Source organism: Bos indicus, chromosome 1, assembly GCF_029378745.1.
Source record: "Bos indicus isolate NIAB-ARS_2022 breed Sahiwal x Tharparkar chromosome 1, NIAB-ARS_B.indTharparkar_mat_pri_1.0, whole genome shotgun sequence".
In the NCBI taxonomy this organism is placed as follows: domain Eukaryota; kingdom Metazoa; phylum Chordata; class Mammalia; order Artiodactyla; family Bovidae; genus Bos; species Bos indicus.
In genome coordinates this window covers 64,764,591-64,789,120 of record NC_091760.1, presented here as the reverse complement: position 1 = coordinate 64,789,120, position 24,530 = coordinate 64,764,591, and the positions used below count along the sequence as shown (strand labels likewise).

General features: G+C 42.3%; 1 protein-coding gene across 1 annotated transcript in view; it reads right to left on the bottom strand.

The window, feature by feature from the left end:
- Positions 1-24,530, bottom strand: part of ARHGAP31 (Rho GTPase activating protein 31) — a 119,130-nt gene that overhangs the window by 42,936 nt on the left and 51,664 nt on the right. The window contains exons 2-3 of the mRNA XM_019985377.2: positions 6,528-6,630; positions 3,938-4,082 (exon numbers count right to left, since the gene is read on the bottom strand). Of these exons, the coding sequence (XP_019840936.2) occupies positions 3,938-4,082; positions 6,528-6,630 (248 nt within the window). The remainder of the gene's footprint in view (positions 1-3,937; positions 4,083-6,527; positions 6,631-24,530) is intronic.

The following is a 24,530-nucleotide window of genomic DNA, read 5'->3' as shown; positions in this document are numbered from 1 at the left end:
GATTTATTATCATTTATTTAACCCTTCCCTTATTGTTGGACATGTAGATACTCCCTAATTTTGTTACTGTTACTAAGGCAGTGAAATATTTGTAAATCAATTTATTCATGTGCACATCTGATTATTATCTTAGAATGGAGTCTGGGAATAGAATTACCGTATTAAAAAAATATGAGCATTTTAGGACTCTTGATAGTAATTTCAAATGACTTGCTGGATGTCTAGCCAATTTACACTTGCAACAGGAAACTATGACAGAGCCAGTGTCACCACAGGCTTGGCAACATGAAATACTAACATTAAAAACATTTTTTTAAAACGAAAATACATTTTTTTCTAATATATTTATACTTTTAAAATAACTATGTTTCTTTACAAATTGCCTGTTGAAGTTCTTTGCTCATTTGTTTAGCAGGGTGTTGTGTGTTTTTTCTTCTTTATTGATATGTAGGAGTTTTATTGGAGAAGGCAATGGCACCCACTCCAGTACTCTTGCCTGGAAAATCCCATGGATGGAGGAGCCTGGTAGGCTGCAGTCCATGGGGTCTCTAAGAGTCGGACACGACTGAGCGACTTCACGTTCTCTTTTCACTTTCCTGCATTGGAGAAGGAAATGGCAACCCACTCCAGTGTTCTTGCCTGGAGAATCCCAGGGACGGTGGAGCCTGGTGGGCTGCTATCTATGGGGTCGCACAGAGTCGGACATGACTGAAGCGACTTAGCGGCAGCAGGAGTTTTATATAATTAAAAAATATTCATCTCCTGTCATCTTTATTATAAATATTTTCCATAGTTGGTCATTCACCTTTTAATTTTGTTAATGTACTTTTAATGTAGAAAAATCTAATATTTATGTAGTTTAGTTTGTTAAATTTGTCTTTGGTGACTTTTTTCCTTTGCTTTTGTTCTTAGAAAATCCTTCACCTGAAATCTGTTAAATGGTAAGAATGTAACAACTTGACTTCTCCCCTCTCCCATCACTTAGCCAATTTTCCTAACATTGTTTATTGAATTGTTCCTTCATTAGTTTGGGATGTTTTCTGTATTTCATATTAAGTTATTTAATACCTGAGCCTATTGAAGAGCTGTTAAACCTATTTTAAAAACAGTGTGGCTGGTCTGAGACAGAATGTTAAGTCTTTACTTCCATTTACTATCTGTACAAACCCAGGCAAGAGTCACTTGAGCCTCAATTTACTCATCTGTTCAGTTCAGTCACTCAGTCGTGTCCAACTCTTTGCGACCCCATGAATCGCAGCACGCCAGACCTCCCTGTCCATCACCAACTCCCAGAGTTCACTGAGACTCACGTCCATCAAGTCAGTGATGCCATCCAGCCATCTCATCCTCTGTCGTCCCCTTCTCCTCCTGCCCCCAATCCCTCCCAGCATCAGGGTCTTTTCCCATGAGTCAACTCTTCGCATCAGGTGGCCAAAGTACTGGAGTTTCAGCTTTAGCATCATTCCTTCCAAAGAAATCCCAGGGCTGATCTCCTTCAGAATGGACTGGTTGGATCTCCTTGCAGTCCAAGGGACTCTCAGGAGTCTTCTCCAACACCACAGTTCAAAAGTAAGTAAGAGATAGTAAAACCTATTTCACAGAGTTATTTTGAGGATTGAACGAAATAATATTTGTAATAAGCTTATCACATAGTAAGCACTAAGTAGCAGAAATCATCATCATTAATTCATTAATATTTTTCTAATTCTATTATATTCCACTGAAATGTTATTCCACTTCATCTGTGCAAGTAAGTTTAAATAAATCATTGTAAGAATGTATGACAATGTAATAGGGCTGTTCCCATGTCCCCAGAAAAGGTTTGCTTATATTTTCATAATTCATCACTGTGATTTAGAGAAATCACTCAACTATAAATTCAGTGATAGTCACGAGATCCTACCTATGTACAGCTCACCTGTCACAACAAAACATCTTTTATTTCTTAGTGTCCTTAAACTATGTTTAAATACAATGTTAAGTTCTCTTGAGATTTGATGGCAAGTGGACAGTAACATTGCTTTGATATTTTCCGTTGCCGTGGAAGACAGAATGATTAGCAGTGTCGGGGAACAGAAGCAGGGAGAGATAAACATGGATTTCATTTTGACCCTATAAACAAGATCTAAGAAGAAAGCTGTATTTCTGAAATTTCTAGACAAGAATTCCTATCTATCTCTAATTATCATAGAATTAAATTTAATTAAAATAAGTTGGACTCATTCAGCTATTTAACATGTGACGATGTCGTCTTATTTAAGGATGAAACTAGTATACTGTACTAAGATTAAGAAAGTCTTATGCACAAACTAAAACAACAATAAGATACATTTTTGGTTGATTGAGATTGGCAAACAATTTAGTAAATTAAAAATACTCAGTGTTGGCAAGGCTGCAGGAAAAAGAACATTCTTGTGTCTCTGCAGAACTTGGCAATATGTGACAAAATTTTAAATAAGATCCTTTTACTTAGTAAATCCACTCCTGTGATTTTTTTCCATAAGGATATAAACAGAAAAAAGTATAAGGATATATGTACAAAAATGTTTACTATAATGTTGCTTTTAAAAGTAAAGTGTTAAGAAACAAAATGTCTAAATATCCATCAGTAGGAATCTGGTTTAAGAAATCACTGTGTATATGAGAGAATACCCTGTAAAAATAGTGTCTCTCTCTATTTTTTACCATGAAAGGATGGTCAAATTGTTGAATTAGCACTGTTCCGTAACATCAGAATGTATTGAATAGTACTGAGGAACAAAAGTAGGGAGAGAGAAAGGGAGATACAGAGAGAGAGAGAGAGACAGACAGACAGACAGATCTGTAAGGGTATCTTCTGAAATGTGAATAGCACTCATTAACTCCTATATAATTTCAAATTAAAGAATATTTATATATCCAAAATAGGTTTATTACAAGAGACATAAGAAAGAATCTTTCCCATTAGAGCCTTGGTCTGGTCCTTACCGATAATTACAAGTCTTCCATAAACTTAATTTCAAACATCCCCTCTGACCACCCTACTTCAACAGTTTACTGATTTCACTGGGATGAATGATCCATTATTTTTTCATTGTTGCCCGCCTTAGGCCCTCCTTTCTCTTCTTATCCAGACAAAATTCTATGGTCAATTATTTTAATCACTCACTTGCACACACTCTGATCTCCCTCCCCTTCTTTTTCTAGCTGAGCCTCAACCTTGGTTAAACCCAACTCTTCACCTACTCAGCACCTCTCCTACCCCCATCACAGCCAAATGTTCAAGCCCTATTTTTAAGGTTGACACTACAGACATGCTCTAAGCATTTATTCTCCTTTTCCTGTGGGGGTGGGATTTGGTGATGCTGCAACTGCTAGGTAGGCGTTCTGCTCTTGCCCATTCGTCCTCCACCACCCAACTCACTAGCCCAATCTACACTCCCTCTTAGCTGCTTTTTCCAGAATCTTCTCTCTCCTCAGCTTTCCGACTTCTCTCTTGATTTCTGTTTATTCTCTCTCCCCTCTCTACCCACCCACTTCTTTATACAACTCCCAACAGAAACACAGAAGGAACAGCCTGAAATGAATTAATCATGGAGGTAGCATCTGAAGTCTCAGGTTCCTATTCTGTTTGGGGATAGAGTGTGACTTTGGGTCAGTCACTTCATTCTCTGCTTCTTTGTTTCCTTCCTATCTATGGACGCACATTTGGTTACATAAATATGGAGATGGTTTAAGCTAGCTCATGCAAGCAAACAAACATTCTGAAAATTTAAGATAGGAAAGATATAGCAAACAGTCCCACCACCCTGCTTTCCTCACAATACCATCCTAATTCCATCACCAAGATAATGGCAACCAGCTGGTAAGTATTATTATTGTAATTTTAGTGCTGAAACTTTCTTTGGCCCATCCATGCATCCCACCCAGTAACCATAATGGAAATCCAAACACTTACCGTGAATTTCTCATAGAGCTCATAAGTCAGGAGGGGGTTGGGCAGCTCCCGAAAGTAGAGCTTGCAGAGGGAGCCCACACAGTGGATGTCCTGGAGGTACACTTCCCTTGTCAGATCTGGACATTGATCTGAGCCAAACTCCTGCCTGAAACAACACAGACAGAGACATAACAATCCCAGGAACATGTGTTCCATGTCAGCAGCTACTTGGGCTGCTTAGAGGGTAAAAAGACCCTAAACTGCTGATCTGACCATATTTTTGACCTTGATTCAAAAAGACCTTCTATTCCAGGCCCAAGAAAACTACAAAACATTTCCACTTCAGGTCTGGGTCTTCCCTGCAGAAGCTGCTGTAATGAGAAAGACATAATCCCATTTACAAATGGATTTCTCATGGCATTATGTCTGTAGTTTCAACCGTGAACAGTGAAGAAATATGAAAACAATTTTCCAAAAACCCTGTTGAGATTTAAGTTTTTCCAAAATATTGTTCTAAATGAACTTCTCTCTCTTGGAGGAGAAACCAAACCCAGGGTGAGTCAGATTGTTATCATTCATGTCCACATATTCATGTCAGCCAACTGTTTTATCTGGAGACTCAAACTCAAGGTCTGAGAACTTCAATCAACTCTCTCTTTGATACTGAATGGAAACTTCTAGGCTGCCTGACAGTGACTCCCACAGGGCAAATAAGCTTATAAATAATCTTCTTAAACACTCTATAGTGGGGTGTTTGAGAACATCATCAGATTCCAGGCCTCATTTCTAACTGAAAAAACATTTCTGAGCATGATTAATGAATATACTGCCTCAAATGGTATATATTTGCAAGTTAAAATTTATTTAAAAGATGATAAATCTGAGCATTAATACAGAAGAGAAGTTAGGTTTTTGAGAGTATTCATTTAGTCGGACAAGAAGTGACAACGGCAACTGGACTCTCAAAACCAGCATCTGGAAACAGCTTGCTGCCCCTTCTCCTGTGGTTCTGCCCCTTTAACAAAGAGAAGGGAAATCCCTGATGCTGTCAGAACCTGAAAGGGACTGAGTGAGACCTTGAAAAGAAAACCATGCAGTGGCCTCGTAAATTCACAGGCATGTGTTTTTTTTACAAGGGCAGAACACAAACAACTTAGAGCTTATTCATCTAGTTAGCCAAAAATTTCCCTTGTCAAGGCTAAGGTCAGTCCTTAAGTGAAAAAGAATTGGCCATTGTCCAAGTGTCCTTCCACAATACCACCTACTGTGCGGTATGTTTCAGAGCTGAGAGTAGACCAATGCTTGCTGTTGAAACTCTGAAAAATATCACATGAGTAAACTAGTGAACTGATGTAAGCACACAGATCTGTTCAAATCTATGGCTGCAAAAAACCAGTTATTTTTAAAATAGTTATCACTTCTCCGGGAGTAAAAAGGATGTTTTATGCCTGTGGTATAGTTTTATGACAATTGAGATTTGAGGAGGAGGGGCAAAAAACTGAATAGGAGGAGGAAGATAAAAATCAATTACCTGCACAATGTAAAATTTACATATTAATCTTGTAACAATGTTTTATTTTAAAAGTCTACATTTGCAACTAAAGAATATGTAATAAATATGTTAAAATGTATTCTTTTGTATTAAAGAACAATATTTAAAATACATAAACCTATTATTTTAGTCCTAGTACACTATATATTATATATAAAGTACATATTCTCTCTATATATACCTATGTGTGTGTGCTAAGTTGCTTCAGTCGTGTCCAGCTCTTTGTGATGCTGGACTGTAGCCACCAGGCTCCTCTGTCCATAGGCTTCTCCAGGCAAGAATACTGGAGTGGGTTGCCATGCCCTCCTCCAGGGGATCTTCCAGATTCAGGGATCCAAGCCACATCTTTTATGTCTCCTGCACTGGCAGGCAAGTTCTTTACCATTAGTGCCTATATTGTATATAATGTATATATTCTATATATACATTACATATACTACTTTTATTTTACAGCTATAATATCAATACATATTTGAAGATTACAGTCCTTTTAATTAAAAAAATTCTGGGATACATTATAGAATTGTTTAGGATAAATCCATAGAATTGGAAATTGTTCCCCTATCAGTAATTTCAGAAATACAGGCATCAATTACAGAAATGCACAATCATGCAGACATCTGATTTTTTGACCAGATGAAACTATCAAATGTTGAGTGTGTGTCAACAGAAAAACTCACATTGACCTTTAAGTTCTGAATATCATGTAATGGGGATCTGAGCTTTGGATAGGCAAGTGAGTAATAATAAATCATTTTTCCCCAGCTTGTAATTTAAATCATTTGAGTTCAGCTGAATCCACCTAAAAAGAATAAATCTGGTGCAATAGGAACAGATTAAAAGCCCTCAGGAGTTTCTGTTGGAAGGAATTACATCAGATTGGAGTTTCCTGATTAGATTAAGAACAGTTAGGCATCTGAAAACATTAGCACTTGATCTTGTGCCCTGACATCCTTCCCTCAATCCCTTCAGTCTTTAGTACTCCCAACGCCTGCAGATAGACGTATGGACAGAAGAAGGATCATGGGAGAGTTCTTTGGGGGCGATTCTTGGGCTTACCTTAGCCGTTGTATGTTTGAGGTGACTCCTGAAAGCCGATAAATTCCATCCACAATTCCGTGAGTCTCTATAAATTCTGCACAGCTCTTCAATACATATGGAACTATGCAAAGGAAAAGAAAAAAGCATTAGGTTTAAGTCTGACTGTCTTTGAGAGATAGGCTTTTAAAAATCCAGGTAACTTTAAAGAGAAGTATGGAACGCATATGAGTTACAAGTGGAAACAATTACGTTTAAATGGGAGATGATGTTCTTTGGTATTTAAAAAAAAAAATCATAGGGTTTTGTTAAAGTTGGAAAATGCGTGTGTTTTAAGAGTTAGGTCTTAAAGAATTTGAAAAATATGCAAACACTTGGATTTTTGAAACCAGCAGTGACCTTGGAAATCCCACAACTCAGTCTCCTCATTTCACTGATTCTCCCAGTGTGGTCTCCTGACCAACAGCACCAGGCTCTCCTCGGAACTTGTTGGGAGTGCAGATTCCCAGGCCCCACTCCAGACCCACTGAACGGGAAATTCTGGAGGTGGTGCTCAGCAATCTGTGTTTTAAAAAGCCTTCCAGGTGACCCCTGTGATAAAATTAGAGAACTCTTGCCTATTCTACACATGAGGAAGCCAAGGGGCAGGTAAATTTATTTACCTCACTTAAGAGTACTTGTTGCTTGCAAAATGTAATTAATATATGGAAAGATGCTTATGATGCACCTGTCTACCTATGATGTGGATAGGTAAAAGAAAAACAAGGCACAAAATCAAATCTATGTTGTGAATTCAGCTATGTTTAGAAAACTGCAAAGGGAAAAAAGACTGTTAGAAGGTGATTTAACAGTTAAAGTGGTTTTTTTTTTAAAGGTGAGAACCACCCCCTACTTCACCACCACCAAATGGGTCAAAGAGTCATTGATTGAATGGACCTCATAAAAGGGACCGACATGGCCTCTTGAATTCCTGCCACTCCATAAGTCCAGTGTCTGGTAGAAGGGTCTGGCTGTGCTCTTCTCTCCTCGGGGCTGGACCTGACCAGCCCGGCCAGCTCAGTGACCCAGAATGGAAGCCACAGGCCCTCTGAATGGCATGGAGAGACTGGCAAGTCACTTGCCACTTTGTCCTTAGGCAGACCCACCTGAGGTCCCTCTGTGAGCGTGCTGTGGATGGGATGGAACTACCAAAGCCTCAGGTGCTGAAGTCTTCCGGCATAGAGGTAGGATGGAAACTCCATTACTGCACTGTGCTCACTCCCCCAAAACATACACAACCCATTAATATCTTCAGTTCAGTTCAGTTAATATCTTAGATTAGCCTAATACCAATCTATCAGTGTTTAATGCACTTGATCACACCTGCACACAATTCCAAGCTGTACTAGACCTTTACATGAGTAGATACTAGGCATTCAGACTCAACATTCTTCCTGGATTCTCTAGTACAATACTTTCCACACAACTCCCCCACCATTTCAACTACTAATCATTTTAGGTGCTAAGTAAAACTCATCGTACTTACCATATCCCACCCACCTTTCAAAGACCATGTATCTCCAGAGCCTTTCCCCTCCAGGACACACCCATGTTTTGTCCCTGTCATTCATGACCAACTTACCCCAGGTAGAAAGAGGGCAGGGAGTGAACTTGTGGTTGGAACTATTGAGGCCAGAGACCACAGAGGTGGAACTACTCCCTATGAATGAATACAGGGTGGGAGTGGGGTGTGGTACATGAGGGGCTGTGAGTGTTCACAGGGGTCCAGAGTCCCTGCCTGGCTTCAAGCAGAAGAGCTTTACTTTCATATATCTTATGAAAAAGGTTCTCGATGAAATTTTTGTCTCCTAACCTTGTGCCTCGAAATATATTTTATAAATAAATAAGTAAATGGCAAACAGTTCCAATGCTTAAAAAATTTGTCTTGTTTAAAAACAGATCCTTATTGTGCACAACAGGTTGACTCTTTCTCCACCACACCAAGCTGTTGTTCTGTAGCCTGCCACGGGTAGTCATGATGGAGAGTCCACGTTTGGACTCCAAAGTGCCTCTTGAAACCTTGGGCAAAATATGCAGTAACTCTGTTTCTTAATTTCCACATCTGTAAAATGAGGATAACAGTGATATTAACCTCATAGCTAGGACTGAAATAATTGTTAACACTTAGCACAGACCCTGGAATATAGTATGCATTCTACAATGACAGTTGTTTCTGTGTGAAGCTTCTGTATGATGTAAGCTTATCATTTGTGAGATGCAGTCTTGGTGAAAACTGTGCTACCTCCCATCTGGTAGGCAGTGGGGCAGAGCTGACCAGCTGCTTACAAGTTCACATTCACCTCCACTATGCGGAATGGGTTTTGCATCCCTCTATGGTTCTGTGTTTCTATTTGAAGTGATTTTGCTCACCTGACGCCACTTTTCTATGCACTGAGGTGTATCTTCATAAAACAAAGGCAGCGGATCCCAACAGGGTACAGATTTTGTTAGATTTCTGAACTATGCATGCCCTTGATGTGTTTCTCAGTGTGTGTTGGTACCAAGGAATGTGGCTGTTGCAGGTCACAGGTGGACTTTAGCGCTTGGGGACAATCCCAAGGAGGACTCAAAGACGAAAGCCTCAGCCTCGAAGGGCCTTTACAAAGAACACTCCACAGAAGGGCAGTGCAGGGTCACAAGTCTGTCTTATCCCCTTCTCAAAGAGCCACCTCCCAGCACCAGGGCACTCCGCCGCAGCCCCTCAGGCTCTGTTTGTTTTCAAGGTGAGGAAAACACATTCCCGGATGGAGCCTCTGCCATAAATTTACTCTGGCTTCAATACAAAGGCCCTAGAACCTCTCGTCCACAGCTCTGTTTAAACAGGAGGCAATTTTAAAACAATCCAAGGGAAAAGGCCATGGTCCCAGTCCCTGAGGAGTGCTGGCCTTCCTGGATTCTCGTCTCGGGTCAAGTTGGAAGATGCAGGAATTCTCCGTCACTCACACTGAATGGGAAAGGAGCCACTTGATCTCTGTGACCATCCAGCTCTAGAGCCAGAGCAGAGCACTTCTCAGACTGTGGTCCCGAAGAGGGCCAGCAACGGTAGCTGCCTCACAAGTGCCTCAACACTGAAGCTGAAGACTCACTGTCTAGACCAGTGATCCTCATACTTTAACATGGATACAACCCCCTGGGATCTTGTGAACATGCAGATTCCAACAGGAGGGTGGGAGTCAAGAATCTGCGTTTCTGACAAATTCCCAGGTGATTCAGATACAGCCAATCTGTAGCCCATGCTCAGGGTAGCAATGTTCTAACTGACGGGTGGTATTTCAGAGGCTTACTAAGAGTTTATTCTCAAAGTTTCAGAATTCTTTAGCCTATTGTTCCTGGGGTCCAATAAAATTGGGGACAACCTAGGATTCTGGACAGGATAAAAGCTTGAAACAAAATAGCTGAGTAGTTAGAGATGGAAAGAAAGTGTCCATTGTCTATTTAGGTTGCCATTGGAGGTTGCAGTCACAGAGCTAGTTCTGTGGGATTTACCATGGACCCAAAGAACTTCAAGTCCCCTCCTACAGAGGGGCACACAGTTGCTGATTATGATATAATGCTGTAACTTCTTTGAATTGTTGCACTGATGGTTCTCTAAGTCCTTTTCTTGTTTTGTTTTTTCTGGATCAGCGATCTTAAACGTTAAATTTTAATTTGAGTACAAAATAAATCTTGAGGTGGTTTTCTATGATGGAAAAGAGCACTTTGATTTACACTTTACAGTTTACAAATGTTTGAAAGTCCTTTGTTTCATTCGATCCAACTTGGTACAACTAAAAGACATTGTATACTTGTAAATAAATGTGGGGGTAGTCTCCTCAATTCTGAACCTCTTCAAGGGTTTAGGGAAGAAAAGGCCAGCAGTCAAATCATTTCTTTGAATCCCCGCTAGAGGTAACGTCTGCTAAGCTACCCTAGCTCCCTGCATGGCCAGGATCTAACCAGATCTGGCGATGGAGAGTGGAAAAAGCACAGTTTTATTTGGTCAGTTATGTGGTCTTGGCAACCACATTCTTTTACAGTGCAAACTTCATTTGTGTGTCAGAGAAACATGGCATTCCCCGCTCCCCATTCTGGATTTTTGTTCAGGTCTTGGGCTGCTCAGATTTCATTTCCTCTCTGGGTGCTGCATCCCTAATCTTCAAGGTAAAGTCTAGTGGTGCAAACATTCAATGGACTGCTACTCAACAATAACTAAGAATGATATAGCATATGGGTGACAGAAGCCATATGATTCCATCCACACAGAACCGGAGAAAATGCAAACCAATTTATAGTGGGAGAAAGCAGGAAGAGGCAGGACTGCAGAGGGGCTGAGAACACTTGGGGCATGATGGATACATTCATCATCTTGATTGAAGTAATAGAAAAGACCAAGGATCACTGGTGGATAAAGAACTGATACTTGCAAAGGGAAAGGCAAAGAGAGACAAGTGGCTGAACAGGGAAAAAAGCTCTGAGACTCTTCTGCTGGGCACAGGGGAGGAAGGGAGGGAGGGCTTCAAGTAGTTCTCCTGTGCTGTGAATGAGCCCGCTCTACGAGGGCAGTTTTTCAAGAGATGAAATAAAGATTTAAATCCCTTGGAGAAGGAAATGGCAACCCACTCCAGTACTCTTGCCTGGAAAATCCCATGGACGGAGGAGCCTGGTAGACTACAGTCCATGGGGTCGCAAAGAGTTGGACACGACTGAGCTGCTTCACTTTCTTTCACTTTCTGTTATTCTTGGGAGTTAGCAGAGAACTTCCTAGCTTTCCATCCCCCAGGAATCCAAGAGCTGTCAGAGCGGCTCCCGTGCTTCTCCCGCTGCCAGTTCCCACTCTGTATTGCTGCTCCCTCCTTCCTCAGGCCCAGGACTCCAACTCCGGTGCTTTCCTCAGCTTCTGTGGGTCTTGGCTTGGCTAAGAGGTCTCTGTCCTTCTACAATTCTCCTTCTTTGATTGCCTCCCCCCGCCCTTTAGTTCTTATTCCTTCTCTCTGTTTTAACTTCTTTCTACTCCCTTCCTCCTGGCCTAATGTAGAATTACAGAGTTTGTGGTGTTTATTTTTTAAAGTATAATGTTTTCTGTTTTTTTACAAAAGCAAATTAACTGCTTTCTAATTTTCCAAGGGGAAAAAAAGTTTAAGTATGCCCTGTCTTCCTTGGAGTAGTTTCTTCTTTTGTTCTTTTAACCTTAAAATTGAGATACAAATCAAATGTCATAAAGTTCACCCTTTTCAAGCACACAATTAAGTGGTTTTCAGTATATTGACAGAGTTAAGCAATCATCACATTTCAGAACATTTTCATTACTCCAATTCCAGAACATTTCTCTACATACAAGGTTATTCATTGCAGCGATATTTGTAATAGCATGAGATACTCCATCAATAGGAAGCTATTTATATAAATTATAGAATAGCCGTATAATGGAATACTATATAGTCATCAAAAGAATGAGAAACCTTCATGTACTGATATACATGAAGCATTCTCCAAGATAAATTGTTAAGCAAAAAGAATGAGGTACAGATCAGTGTAGTAGTATGCTAACATTTGTTTTTTAAAAAGAGAGAATAAAAGAATAGCTATAAAATCCTTTGTACATGCATTAAATATCTATGGAAGGACACATAAAAAAGTGATAACTTTAGTTGCCTGCAGGAAAATGAACTGGGAAGCTGGAGTCAGGGCTATGAGTAAGAAGGAGACTCTTCATTATATACTTTTTATACTTTTGAATTTTGAACTATAAGAATATATTACCTTTCCCCAATTTTTTTCATAAAAACCCAATTCAACAAATACTTCCTGCAAATCTGTTCTCACCCAGCAGGTGCTCAGTGTTGCCTGAAACTATGTCATCTCCAGCTCTAGGGACAGTGAAGATGGCATTGTCTTATTCACCTAAAATAGACTTGAAAACACAAGCACTTAAAATGTTTTGCCAAACAAGGGATTGGTCATTACTGTCCAGATAAGTTTTCAGTGCCCCATTGATATCTGGGTCCTTCAAAGAAGAAAACACTTTTTATGTATCATGAAATAATAGTACTGCATAAGGTGCTGTTTTTCTCTTTTAGTAGCCTTCTCCATAATCATAGCCAATCCACAAAACAAGTAAAATTCTTGATTTTGAAAATGTGAAATATGATTCTCAGAGAGGTTATGTAAGTTGCCCTGCATCACACAGCTAGTAGATGCCAAGTACACCTATCTGATTCAAACCCTCCTTGTCAGGAAGACAGGTTCCATGAGTTAGTGGCCAGGTATAGAGGCACCATTTAACCATTTAAGGAGAACTGTTTGATTCCTTGCTCTTGACTACCAAAATGTCTGAAATTCTACCATTGCAGTCCCTACCTTATGGTGGTGATGGCTTTAGGTCAATTGTATTTGACAAGGAAGCCAAGAAGACTCAATGGAGAAAAGACAGTCTGGGAAAATTGGCACTGGGAAAATTGGATACTCACATGTAGAAAATCAAACTAGACCTGTATCTTATACCACTCACAAACATTAACTTAAAATGGACTAAAGACATGAAACCATGGAACTCCTAGAAGAAGACATTGGAAAAAAGCTCCTTGACATGGGCCTTGGCAATGACATTTTTGGCTATAACATCTAAAGCACAAGCAACAAAATAAAAGATAAACGGGCAGGACTACATCAAATTAAAAAGGCTCTGCACGACAAAGGAAACAACCAACAGAGTGAAAAGACAACCTATGGAATGGGAAAAGATATTTTGTAAACCATGTATCTGGTAAGAGGTTAATATCCAAAACATAAAAAGAACTCAAACAACTCAATAGTAAAAAACTGAATAATACAGTCAAAAAACGGGAGAAAGATCTGGATGGACACTTTTCCAAAGAAAATATACAAAAGGCCAACAGATACATGAAAAATGCTCAACATCACTAGCCATTAGAAAAATGCTAATTAAAACCATAATGAGATATCACCTCATGTTAGAATGACCATAATCAAAAAGATAAGAGATAGATGCTGACAAGGATGTGGAGAAAAGGGAATGCTTGTGCACTGTTACTGAGATTATAACCTGCTATAGCCACTATGAAAAACAGTATGGATCTTCAGAAAATTAAAAATATTAACAAAATTGCCATATGATCTAGTAATTACACTAATGGAAATATATCCAAAGGAAACAAAAACACTAACTTGAAAAGATACCTGCACCACTCAGTTCACAGTAGCATTATTAACAATAGTCAAGACATGGAAACAACATGCGTCTCTCAAGATGATCCGATAAATAAGCTGTGGCACACATACATAACAGAATAATATTCAGCCATAAAAACAAGGAAATTATGCCATCTGTGACAACATGGATGAACCTTGAGGGCATGATGCTAAGTGAAACAAGTCAGACAGAGAAAGACCAATACTGTATGATCTCACTTATATGTGGATTCTAAGGAAAAAAAAGAAACTCATAGAAAAAGAGATCAGATTTGTGGCTATCAGAGGCAGGGATGGGGGAGGTGGAGGGAAGGAACTGGAGAAAGGTGGTCAAAAGGTACAAATTTCCAATCACAAGATACATAAGTACTAGAGTTATAGTGGACAGTATGAAGATTATAGTTAACATTGCTATACAGCATATATGAAAATTAAGAGAGTAAATCCTAAGTGTTCTCATCATAAGGAAAAATTTTTTTCTTTTCTTTCTCTTTATATCTATACAAGATGATGAGTGATAACTAAACTTACCGTGGTAATCACTTGTCAACATATGTAAGTCAAACCATTATGCTGTACACCTTAAACTTAAATACAGTGGAGTATGTCAATTACTGGCTTCCCAGATGGCTTATTGGTAAAGAATCGACCTGCTAATGTAGGATACGCGGGTTCGATCCCTGGTTTGGAAAGATCCCCTGGAGGAGGAAATGGCAACCTGCTCCAGTATTCTTGCCTGGAAAATTCCATGGACAGAGGAGCCTGGCAGGCTACAGTCCATGAGGTTGCAGAGAGTCGGACACGACTAAGCACAGTTACACACGTATCAATTATATCTCAATAAAACCTGGGGAAAATAATAAAAAATGAAAAAGATACACAAATATAAAGAGCAAAGAGTGACTGTACTGTCCCTTTTACACAACATGCCTCAGTATCTTAAACAGTGAAAGAGACACACACTGAAAAGTTAATAGCATGTTTTTACTTTTCTATAGTCTTTATTTTGCTTTTCTGAATTTTCTATAGTGAGGATGAGGTACAAATAATTTTTTTAAAGAATAGGTTTTTAAAAAAAATAAGTTTCAGTAAAGAAGCCAAAGAGCTTTCTAAAGTTAGTGAGGCAATTTCTCTATGTTTGTTGAAGTCCTTCCCAATGACCCTGGGAGGGAATTACTCCTGGTTAAATAGAAGTATTTACCTATGCTGCTGGCCTGGTGTGGCCGAGGACTAACTGCACCACGGCCAGGGGAGGCTGCTGACGTCAGACTGCATCAGGGAGGCCCCTCCTCTCCTCCCCTCCAGGCTCTCAGCTCCCAAGTCAAGACGGTTCTTTCCCACAGAAGCATCCAGGTCCTCCCTCTGGCCCACACCCTCACTCATCCCACCGAGCCCTCTGGTCTCTACTGTCGATATGCCCAGTGCTCCCAGCGACAGTGATTCTCCTTCCATCAAAAGCACATGTACTGAGAGTCTATCCTGCCTAAGGGACAAAAAGGTGATAAGATCTTTGCTCACGAGAAAGCAAGAAGTGAAGAGACAATTCCTGTGCACCTACTATGTGCGGACCCCTGGGCTCACCACTTTGATGCATTATTTACACTCAGTGCAATCCTCCCAACCACTTTCTGAGGAAGGTATGTCCTTGTTTTATATTAATAAACAAGGAAACTGAAGTTCAGAGGCGTTAAGCAACTCAGCCAGTAGGAAAAGACCAAGCAAAATATCTTAAGTGCCCTTGAGAGGCACAAAAATGTGACAGCATTTCTTCTAAAAGGTTACACAAAGATGGGGGAAGTCAGGCAGGGTTTCTAGGTGTTGATCAAGAACAGGAAATTGTGTGCATTACAGAGAGCTGACAGTAGCAGAGGAACTTCGTTAGAGAGGACTGAGGCAGGATCTCACCCCGGCGCCTCACGATGCTGTGAGATCACTGGATAAAGAAGGACCTACAAGGCTATGCAATAAGAACTCTGACATTGGTTCCCAGAGGGTGATTTGAGATGCTGTGATGTGATTAGATACAATGTGATGCAATATATACTGCGATATACGCAGAAAACGTAGGTAAGCTGCCAGCATAAAATAAGCACTTTGTAAACATTACCCACTTTCTGATGGGAGCTAGGGCAGAGAATGGTATAAACACGGTAGGAAAATAAGAAATAATGTGGTGAATTCCAGGAATGCTGACTACACCTGTCCAGTGGAGGGGAAGGTAAATTCAGGTAAATAGGGGAAGTTTTGACAGCTAAGGAAGACTATGTTCTGTCTTGAGCTCCACTGCCAGACACACCTTTCTAAAACACTATGATAAAGCCTCCCTACTCTGAAACCATCACTGGCTCCCCACTACCTATAGAATAATGTCCAATCTAGACAGTTGCCTACTCAGAGGTAACCCTGGAATTCTTCCCTTCAAGGGAACAGACTGTTGAGAAAGTTGGGTCAGGGAGCAGGTAATATGAAGGGAGAGTGAAAGTCGCTCAGTCGTGTCTGACTCTTCACAACCCCATGGACTATACAGTCCATGGAATTCTCCAGGCCAGAATACTGGAATGGGTAGCCTTTCCCTTCTCCGGGGGATCTTCCCAACCCAGGTATTGAACCACTGGGGTCTCCCGCATTGGAGGTGGATTCTTTACCAGCTGAACTACCAGGAAAGTCCTATGAAGGGAAGGACTTGCCAAAAACATATCACTCCAACAAGAGAAAATAAGGTGTCCCTTTTGGGTCAGTGTGGAGGACCTCTTACATTTTGCATAAGATGAAAGGGGAGGTGAGACGGCCTACTCTTTTCTGGTTGCTTCTGAAAATTCCTTTAAGAAAGGTCAGTGCTTTTGTGACTCAAAGATAAAAGGCTGGTTGAGGGCAGCCAAGCACCTGGGGCAACACACCATCAGTTAATGAGCAACTGGAAACAGCCTACCAGGGCCTGTCACAGTGGCCTCTGGGGTGTGTTTTGGTTTCGGCGAGGGGAGGGTTGTGACCATGAGGAAGGGTGGAGCTGACTAGAGAACCTGGGTGAGGTGTGATGAGACCATATGGAGAACAAACCTGGAGGAGCCCCACACGGTCTCGGGCTTGGAGCGGGCCCTGCCTGCCTTGTACATAGGAACTGTGCAAGGAATGTCCCTTTGCTGGGAATGTCCCTCTTGTCCCTTGCTGAACATGGGGGTTGCTAGGCTTTGCATAATTTATGAAGACTTTTTTTTGGCTCATCTTTCCTACTGTCTGACTTTGCTCTCAGGGGAGTGTGGAGCAGACATCGCTCACTCCATAAGGCTGCTCACGGATGCCAGAAAGTTCTTCTGGGCATGCCCCAGCACACTCCAAGGCCCAGCTGGGAGCATCAATTCCCTATTATTGCCAACGAATCACTGAACTCATCAGTTTAACTGCATCCAGACCACAGTCAGCTTGGCTCACCCAATCAAGATTTTATTTCCTGGACTAAAGCAGACCCTCTCTTTCTTCCCACCTGCTCCTTGAGATGCCACAGATGGAGGCTCTTTCACAGTGATGGATAAAGAGGATGGCCATGTCTGCCTACAGAGAGTCCCAGGAGGGGGAAGGATGGAGCTGAGTCGGTTAATGAGACAGAAATACGGAAAACAGACCAGCTTCTTGAACTGCATGCTCACTTATACCAGTCATCTTAAGAATGAGGACAATGTAAGCTTTCTTTCTCATCTGAGTTTCTCTAGGCCATCTTATTTTTTTTTTTTCTGCATGCCTTAGTAGGTGATCACGGGATGCACTAACCAAATGCTCTGTGGGGACTCATGCTTAACAGTCAGTTCATTTAATTCTCACAACTCTGAGATGTAGACATTGCTATTCCTTTCATACAGATAGAAAACTAAGGTTTGTTGTGGTTGGATGGCTTGCCCAAGGTCAAACTGTTAGTGGCAAAGCTGGGGTGCAATTATGAGTCTGTCTGGATTCCAAGTTCATGAACTTTCCAGTACGTTGCATAAGCCTAACCTCTACACCAGGGAAACCCAGGCACAGACCAGGCATGAGGAAGAACAGAAAGCTGCAGAAAATTGAGGTGATTGGGTTTTCCCTGGTGGCTCAGACAGTAAAGAATCACCCTGCAATGCCGGAGACCCGGGTTCGATCCTGGGGTTGAAAAGATCCCCTGGTGAAGGAAGAGGCTACCCACTCCAGTATTCTTGCCTGGAGAATTCCACAGACAGAGGAGTCTGGCATAAAGTCCACGGAGTCGCAGAGTCAGACACGACTGAGCGACGAACATTTTCGCTTTCATGTCCGAAAGCAACTTGATGAGAAAGAAGGACTTATGACAAGGAATTAAGAAACCTGGGTTCTAGTCCTGACCTCCAGGTACTAGATTTCAGACCTTTGAGGAGAGTATCCACTATGTCCCCTTTGAGCTACCCCCAGGTGACTCACAGGTACTAGGTGCTAAGTACATATCAGTTAAAACAACATGACCAGTTGTACATACTCGAGCAAAAATATAGCTACTCCCAGCCTCGGGCTTTCATCTGCACAGGCTCAAGTTCTGGATCTAGATTGCTAATGGTCCTTCCAGGTCTAATATCCTGTGACCTGTGAACTTCCTGGATGAAGCTGGGGACAAGCTGGACTGGAAATTAAGAAGCTAGATTTGACCTCTACCTTCGATATTCAGGTCCTCACCCTACTGGTTCTGGTTTATGTCTAGGACTGCTAGAGTAAAACACGCGAGTTCTTGTTAGTTTTGTTTTTGTTTCTTTTTGTATTGTTCATTGACTCCCCAACTTGCCCCATCCATAAGAATAGAAAATTGTATTAACTAAACTTCAATCTCAGCAGGTTTACATGTATCTCTTTGCTTTGGCTGGATTCCTATTAACCCCAGTGCTATTTTGATTATTATGGAGCCTGGAATGGTCCAGGGACTTGGTTTTAAATGGTGCTGAGTTCATTTGAAGGTCCCCCTCGGCTGACGGGACCATGGCCTGAAAGCAAGAAATATCTTCTCTTGCTTGTTGTACCTTCTGGGTCTCCTGGGAGCCTCAGCTTCCTGATGGCTTCCAGATCTCTGGCACCATGGGTTCTTTTCATTTCTAGGTTTTCCTAAAATCGTCTTTGCTAATGAAAAATGGGGAGCATTTAGAAAAAACAACTTCATCGCTGGCCCGCTGTGTCTAAGGGAAGAACAGCCAGGTAGCCCTTATCAGCTTCTCCAGGCACACCCTCTCCTAGCATCCTTTCATTTCCTGTCCAGTATTCCCGAGCCACAGGCAGCCATTGTTTCCAGAACCGCTCTGCTTGGAAGCCCTGGTACCCCGGCCTCCCAGAGCTTCCTGTTGTTACAAGGCCTCTCCTTCCTGCTGAAAACAACAGCATTTGCCTGCCTATGTAACCCTTCTGGGGCAACTCATTTCTACCACGAGAAGAAGGCTGTGGTAGGTTTGTTTTGTGCTTGCCAATACTGGGTGCTCATTAAACTTATTTAGCTTCCCCCACCCCGCCCTTATTATACAAGGGCTACAAGCAGAAAAGAAATTAAATACAGATGAGCAAAAGAAAAGTCACTAAATCTCATGCTTTGCTATTGGCACTTGAGACCTCTTTGGTGTTCATGGTTTAAGACTATGCATCTACATACACAGAGTTTACCCTGGACCCAGGGCCACCCATTCCAAAAGGCTGAAACAGAGGCAGGGAGGTCTGCCTAGAAACCAGCCTCTCGGAGGTTCTCATACATTTGTTTGCAAAAGAGGCTCTAAGGAGCTTAAGGAAAGTGCAGATTCCCAGAGATGCCCCTGCAAAATCTCAGCACTATTCCTGGAGAAACTCTAAAAGAGATCCTCTTAAAAACTCCGCTAAAAAATATGGCAGGAAGGCTTCCCTGGTGATCCAGTGGCTAAGACTCTGCACTCCCCAGTACTGGGGGCCCAGGTTTGATCCTTGTTCAGGGAACTAGATGCCACATGCTGCTACTAAGATCCAGTGCAGCCAAATAAATAAATAAAATTTTAAAAATATGGCAGGAGCTCATGCAGCAACTGAACATAAAGGTTGGGGAGGTGTCAGAGCAGTGACATTGTTGGGACTTTAAGGGCTAGAAGTGAAAGAAAGAAAATGAAGGTTGTTCAGTTGCGTCTGAATCTTTTCAACCCCATGGACTTGTAGCCCTTCAGTTCCTCTGTCCATGGAATTCTGTAGGCAAGAATACTGGAGTGGGTTGCTATTCCCTTCTCCAAGGGATCCTCCCCACCTGGGGGTCGAACCTGGGTCTCCCAGATTGCAGGCAGATTCTTTACCATCTAAGCCACCAGGGAAGCCCTTAAGGGCTAGGAGACTCCCCAATCCATCACCCTGTAGGCTGCCACGATGAACTTTCAAAGACACAGATCTGATTGTGCTTGTCCCTAGGGAAGACCAAGAACCACAGTGGGGACATGCTCGGTTCTTTGTGATCTTTTCCTCTGCGCTAACCTCTCTAGTCACAGCACACTCCTGGTCGGTCCTGAAGTCCATCCCTCATGTGCCCTCTCCTTCTTCTGACTGAGATACACCCCTCAGCCAGATGCTTCATGGTTCTTCAGATTACTTCTCTAGAGCCTTTCCCGTAACCTCAGAGAATAAATCACCAAAAAACAGGACACAATGCTCTGCTGTATTGTCTAGAACTCTAGGCACCATTTTATGAGGCAAATGAAGATCGTCTAATTTCTTTGAGCTTCTGTGTTTTGGCCTTGGGAAGCATAGTTGAGGGATATGATGTAGAGCATTTTGGAGACTAGCATCCCTCCCTTCCCCACTTTTCTCTCTGAATCTCTGACATATCACAACAAAAAGATATGCTCTCCAGAGACTGCACCTTTATCTTTGCAGGGAGAGCATTATTCTTTACACAAAATCAGGCAAAATTAACAGCAATCTGCAGTTTGTTAAAAGGTCAAGGGAAGATGATATCCAAGGTTTTATCCTGGTTTTGCAGCTCATGAATTACTTAGTATTCTCTGAGTGCCTCCTACACAGAACCAGCTTCATGCAGAGGCCAGACACTATAATTCTCCGAACCTGATCACTCCTTTCCTTACTCACCACTCGTAGACCCTCTCTCTCGGCTCTGTCTTTAGAAGTGATCCTCACCAGATATGTTTAAGGCTAAGGCTCAATGATAAAGATGGCATAAAAGATTATTGTCAAAGTTCTGGGCACCTTCTTAGAGGAGGAGGCAGTCAGAAATAATACTTAAAGAACGTAGGCAATTAGTAAAGAAAATACTAATTTACCATGCAGACCTATTTCTAGAGTTAGAGAAGCTGGAAATCAAATACTTCTCTATGCTTTAAATTTCTAACTTTTGTTCTCTTCACTTTTTCCTTAGCAGCTCCCAAACTGGAATTTTCTGGGATTTCTCCGACAATCCAGTGATTAAGACTCAGTGCTTGTACTGCAGGAAGCACGGGTTCGATCTGATCCCTGGTTAAGGAAATATGATCCTGCATGCCTCATGGCAAGGCCAAAAAAAAAAAAAAAGGAATTTTATGCTGCTTTCTTTTTGCTATAGAAAATGTCAGCAGTCAGATCTGATCCAAGGGTAGCCCAAGGATGACAACTTTTAAATGGTAAGGCTCAGATTCTGGACCATTTCCTTGGGTGCACAGAAGGGCTCAGGGAAGCCCCGGGGGTTCTCTGGCAGAGAGCAACAGCTTGTGCTGGAAGTAACAGCCTAAAGAGGCTCCAAATGGAGACTGAGTCTCTGCCCAAGCTTGCACACAAGGAGGCCACTGTAAAGCTTCCACGAAAAGAAGAATGACAAGAAACTGGTTTTGTGAAAGATCTGTTAATCAACTATGCTCCAATACTAAAAAAAAAAAAAGATCTGTCAGTATCAATCATAATGAGGAGAACCTAGAAGCAGAGAAATCTTCAGGGAGAGAGTCCAGGCACAGGGTAACTCAACTCCAGATCACCTCCTGTGGTAAGCCATCCCTGATCTCCAAAAGGAGTGAGTGGTCTTAGAGCAACCTGTGCAAAAGTCATACTTGACTGAGTGGGTTTTGTTTTGGTGTTTTTTAAACATCTTTTTTTTTTCTATTCCATAAACTCTATAAGAAGCTATGCCTATTTTGCTCAACTTGTAATGCCCATGATCTTGGCACACAGTCTAGTCCTCAAGCAGCACGTGGAACAAGGCAAAGCTCACACATGGATGGATGATGAAAAGAAAGCCTTGGCCAGGTACATGAACGTCATGTGGACCTTACGTAGGACATGAGAAGATGGCACTGTCTGAGCAAGGACCAGATTAGATGCAGAGTACAGATTTGTCTTCAGGGCTCTTTTCCTTCCCAACTCCATATTTATTTTCTCCTTCACAACTGCCCCATCCTTATGTGCAAGTATCTGCTCCATACCTCATTCCTGTTTTCCATGCTTGGTCAACCAGAATCTTTAGAATTTTGGAATGTCAGAATTGGAAGGGACCTTAAGATCACGTGCTTGATTCAGTGTCAGGAAACTGAGGCTCCAGGTATTTGGAGACTTACCCAAGGTCACTTAGCTGGACAGCGGTAAAGCCCTAGCATTAGAGGGAGACTGAGAAAAGGGTATCGGAGTATTGAAAAGTGATTAGGACTTCCTTTCTTTCCGATTTGGTAGATTAGAGTTTAAATGCCTGGTAGGCCTCTCTCTGGCCCAGACTGACTAACATTTTGGTGTCAGAAGTAATTTAGGATATTTAAGTTGAGGCACACCCTTAGCAGTCAAATCAAATTAAGTATGTTTATCAGATCTTCACGTGTAAAACCCTGTGCCAGATTCTGTGGATTCAAAGAAGTATCCTGTACTTATAAGATCCTGTCCCTGACCTCAGCTTACAGTCTAGTTAGTCCAATTACATGTGGTTAAATTGTGGGTAGAACAAAAAAGTCAGGAAGAGCCCTTTCTTGTTCATACTACAGCTGTCAGGCAGGAGTCAGCTGGGTTTAATATCTTTCTGCAGAGAGAGGAAAGGGAGTCAGCTGCCAGAGGCTGACTCTTCCTTCTATAAATTTGCTTTCTCTGCTTAAAAAGTGACTAGCTAATCCTGAGCAAGGAGGAGGGGTTTGCTTATTGTTTTAAAGATTCCACAATTCCTGTTTAAAGAGGGTGTGGACTTGCAATGGCTTAAATCCCCTGAAGACAGAGAGACAGAATAGCAAGCAGCCTTTGAGGGTGCTCTCAGAGCAGAGTGGCAGGAGAGGCCAGGGGACACAAAGGAAAGCAGGCCTGAGCCGGTAGAGATGGGGGACCTGCCAGGAGGATCAGCTCTGTACGGAGGATGGAGCAGTTCTGGTGCCCCAGGACCCAGCGGAGGGTAGCTGACTGCCCAGACGCAGGCCATGTGACTGACTCTCCATCCAGGGGATCTGAGAGGGATTGAGGGGGCAGGCAGGAAGCAGGTGCCTGGGTGTCCACACAAAGGAGGTGGGTGAGAGCCGATGGACCCTTCACGACTCAGTCTTGAGTGCAGACTTCACGACATATGTCCCGCTATCTTGGTTTGGGGCCACTTGCTTAGCTCACCCAGTGGTCCTCTCTTGCTTACCGTCTCTCAAGCATCTGAGCAGAGAGGCACAACAGGGAAGAGAAGAAGCTCCCTGCTTTGGAGAAGGAAATGGCAACCCGCGCCAGTATTCTTGCCTGGAGAATCCCATGGACAAAGGAGACTGGCGGGCTACAGTCCATGGAGTCGCAAAGAGTTGGACCCGACTGACAACTATCACACTCTCAGTGGTCCTCTCTCATTTACCTTCTCTCAAACATCTGGGAAGAGACACATCAGGGAAGAGAAAAAGGTCCCTGCCTTAGTTGTCTACATTGTTCAAGCTGTGCTCATGTCCCATCCCCTTCGCAGACTCGTCTGTCCATCGAGTTTGGATGTCCATCGGGTATGTTTTGGCACCCACTCTGCACTTTGGGGGCTGCACACTAGTTGCCAAGGATGCCATGGAAACAACAGGCCCCCTCTTCAGGGAGCTTAGAGTCTATGCTGCTGCAGCTTAGTCACTTCAGTTGTACCTGACTCTGTGTGACCCCGTGGACTGTAGCCTGCCAGGCTCCTCTGTTCATGGGATTCTCCAGGCAAGAATACTGGAGTGGGTTGCCATGCCCTCGTCCAGGGGATCTTCCCAACCCAGGGATGGAACCTAGTTCTCCTGCATTGCAGGTGGATTCTTAACCAGGGAAGCCCTTAGAGTCTATGGAGTGGGGAGGGCAGTTCATCTAAATGAATCTCCTCCTGTACTATGCCTGCTTAAGAGCACAGTGTCTGGAGGTTTTAGGCCTGGATTCAAATCCTCCCACTGACACTTCTGGCCAGTGAGATGGGCATGTCTCCTGGAGACGGATGCCATAATCCAAGTGTGACTGCTGGCTTCCAGGTTCTGCCTGCCTTTCTGTGTAATTACCGACAGTAATTCCTTTCACTTTAAAATGTTTCCCAATTTGGGTCAAGAACTATATGGTTAGTTCAGTTTCCTGAACTATATGGAAGGTTCCTTATTGGTAAACTGGAGTTAATAATGAAGCCTATCTCATAGAGTGGGATTTAAATACACTTATCTGAAAAGCATTTGCAACAGTATCTCAATAAACTTCCAGTACATATTAATAATTGCCACTGTTATTCGCCTTTGTTATTTGCATAGTGACTATCGTGCCATCGGACTTGGTCCTTCCTCCACCATGAGTGGATCCTTACATCCAGGGCTGTTTTACTCCTCTCTGGATCCCTAGCACCCAACACAGTGGTGATTCTGACTCTACGTCTGTCCAAAGGCTCAC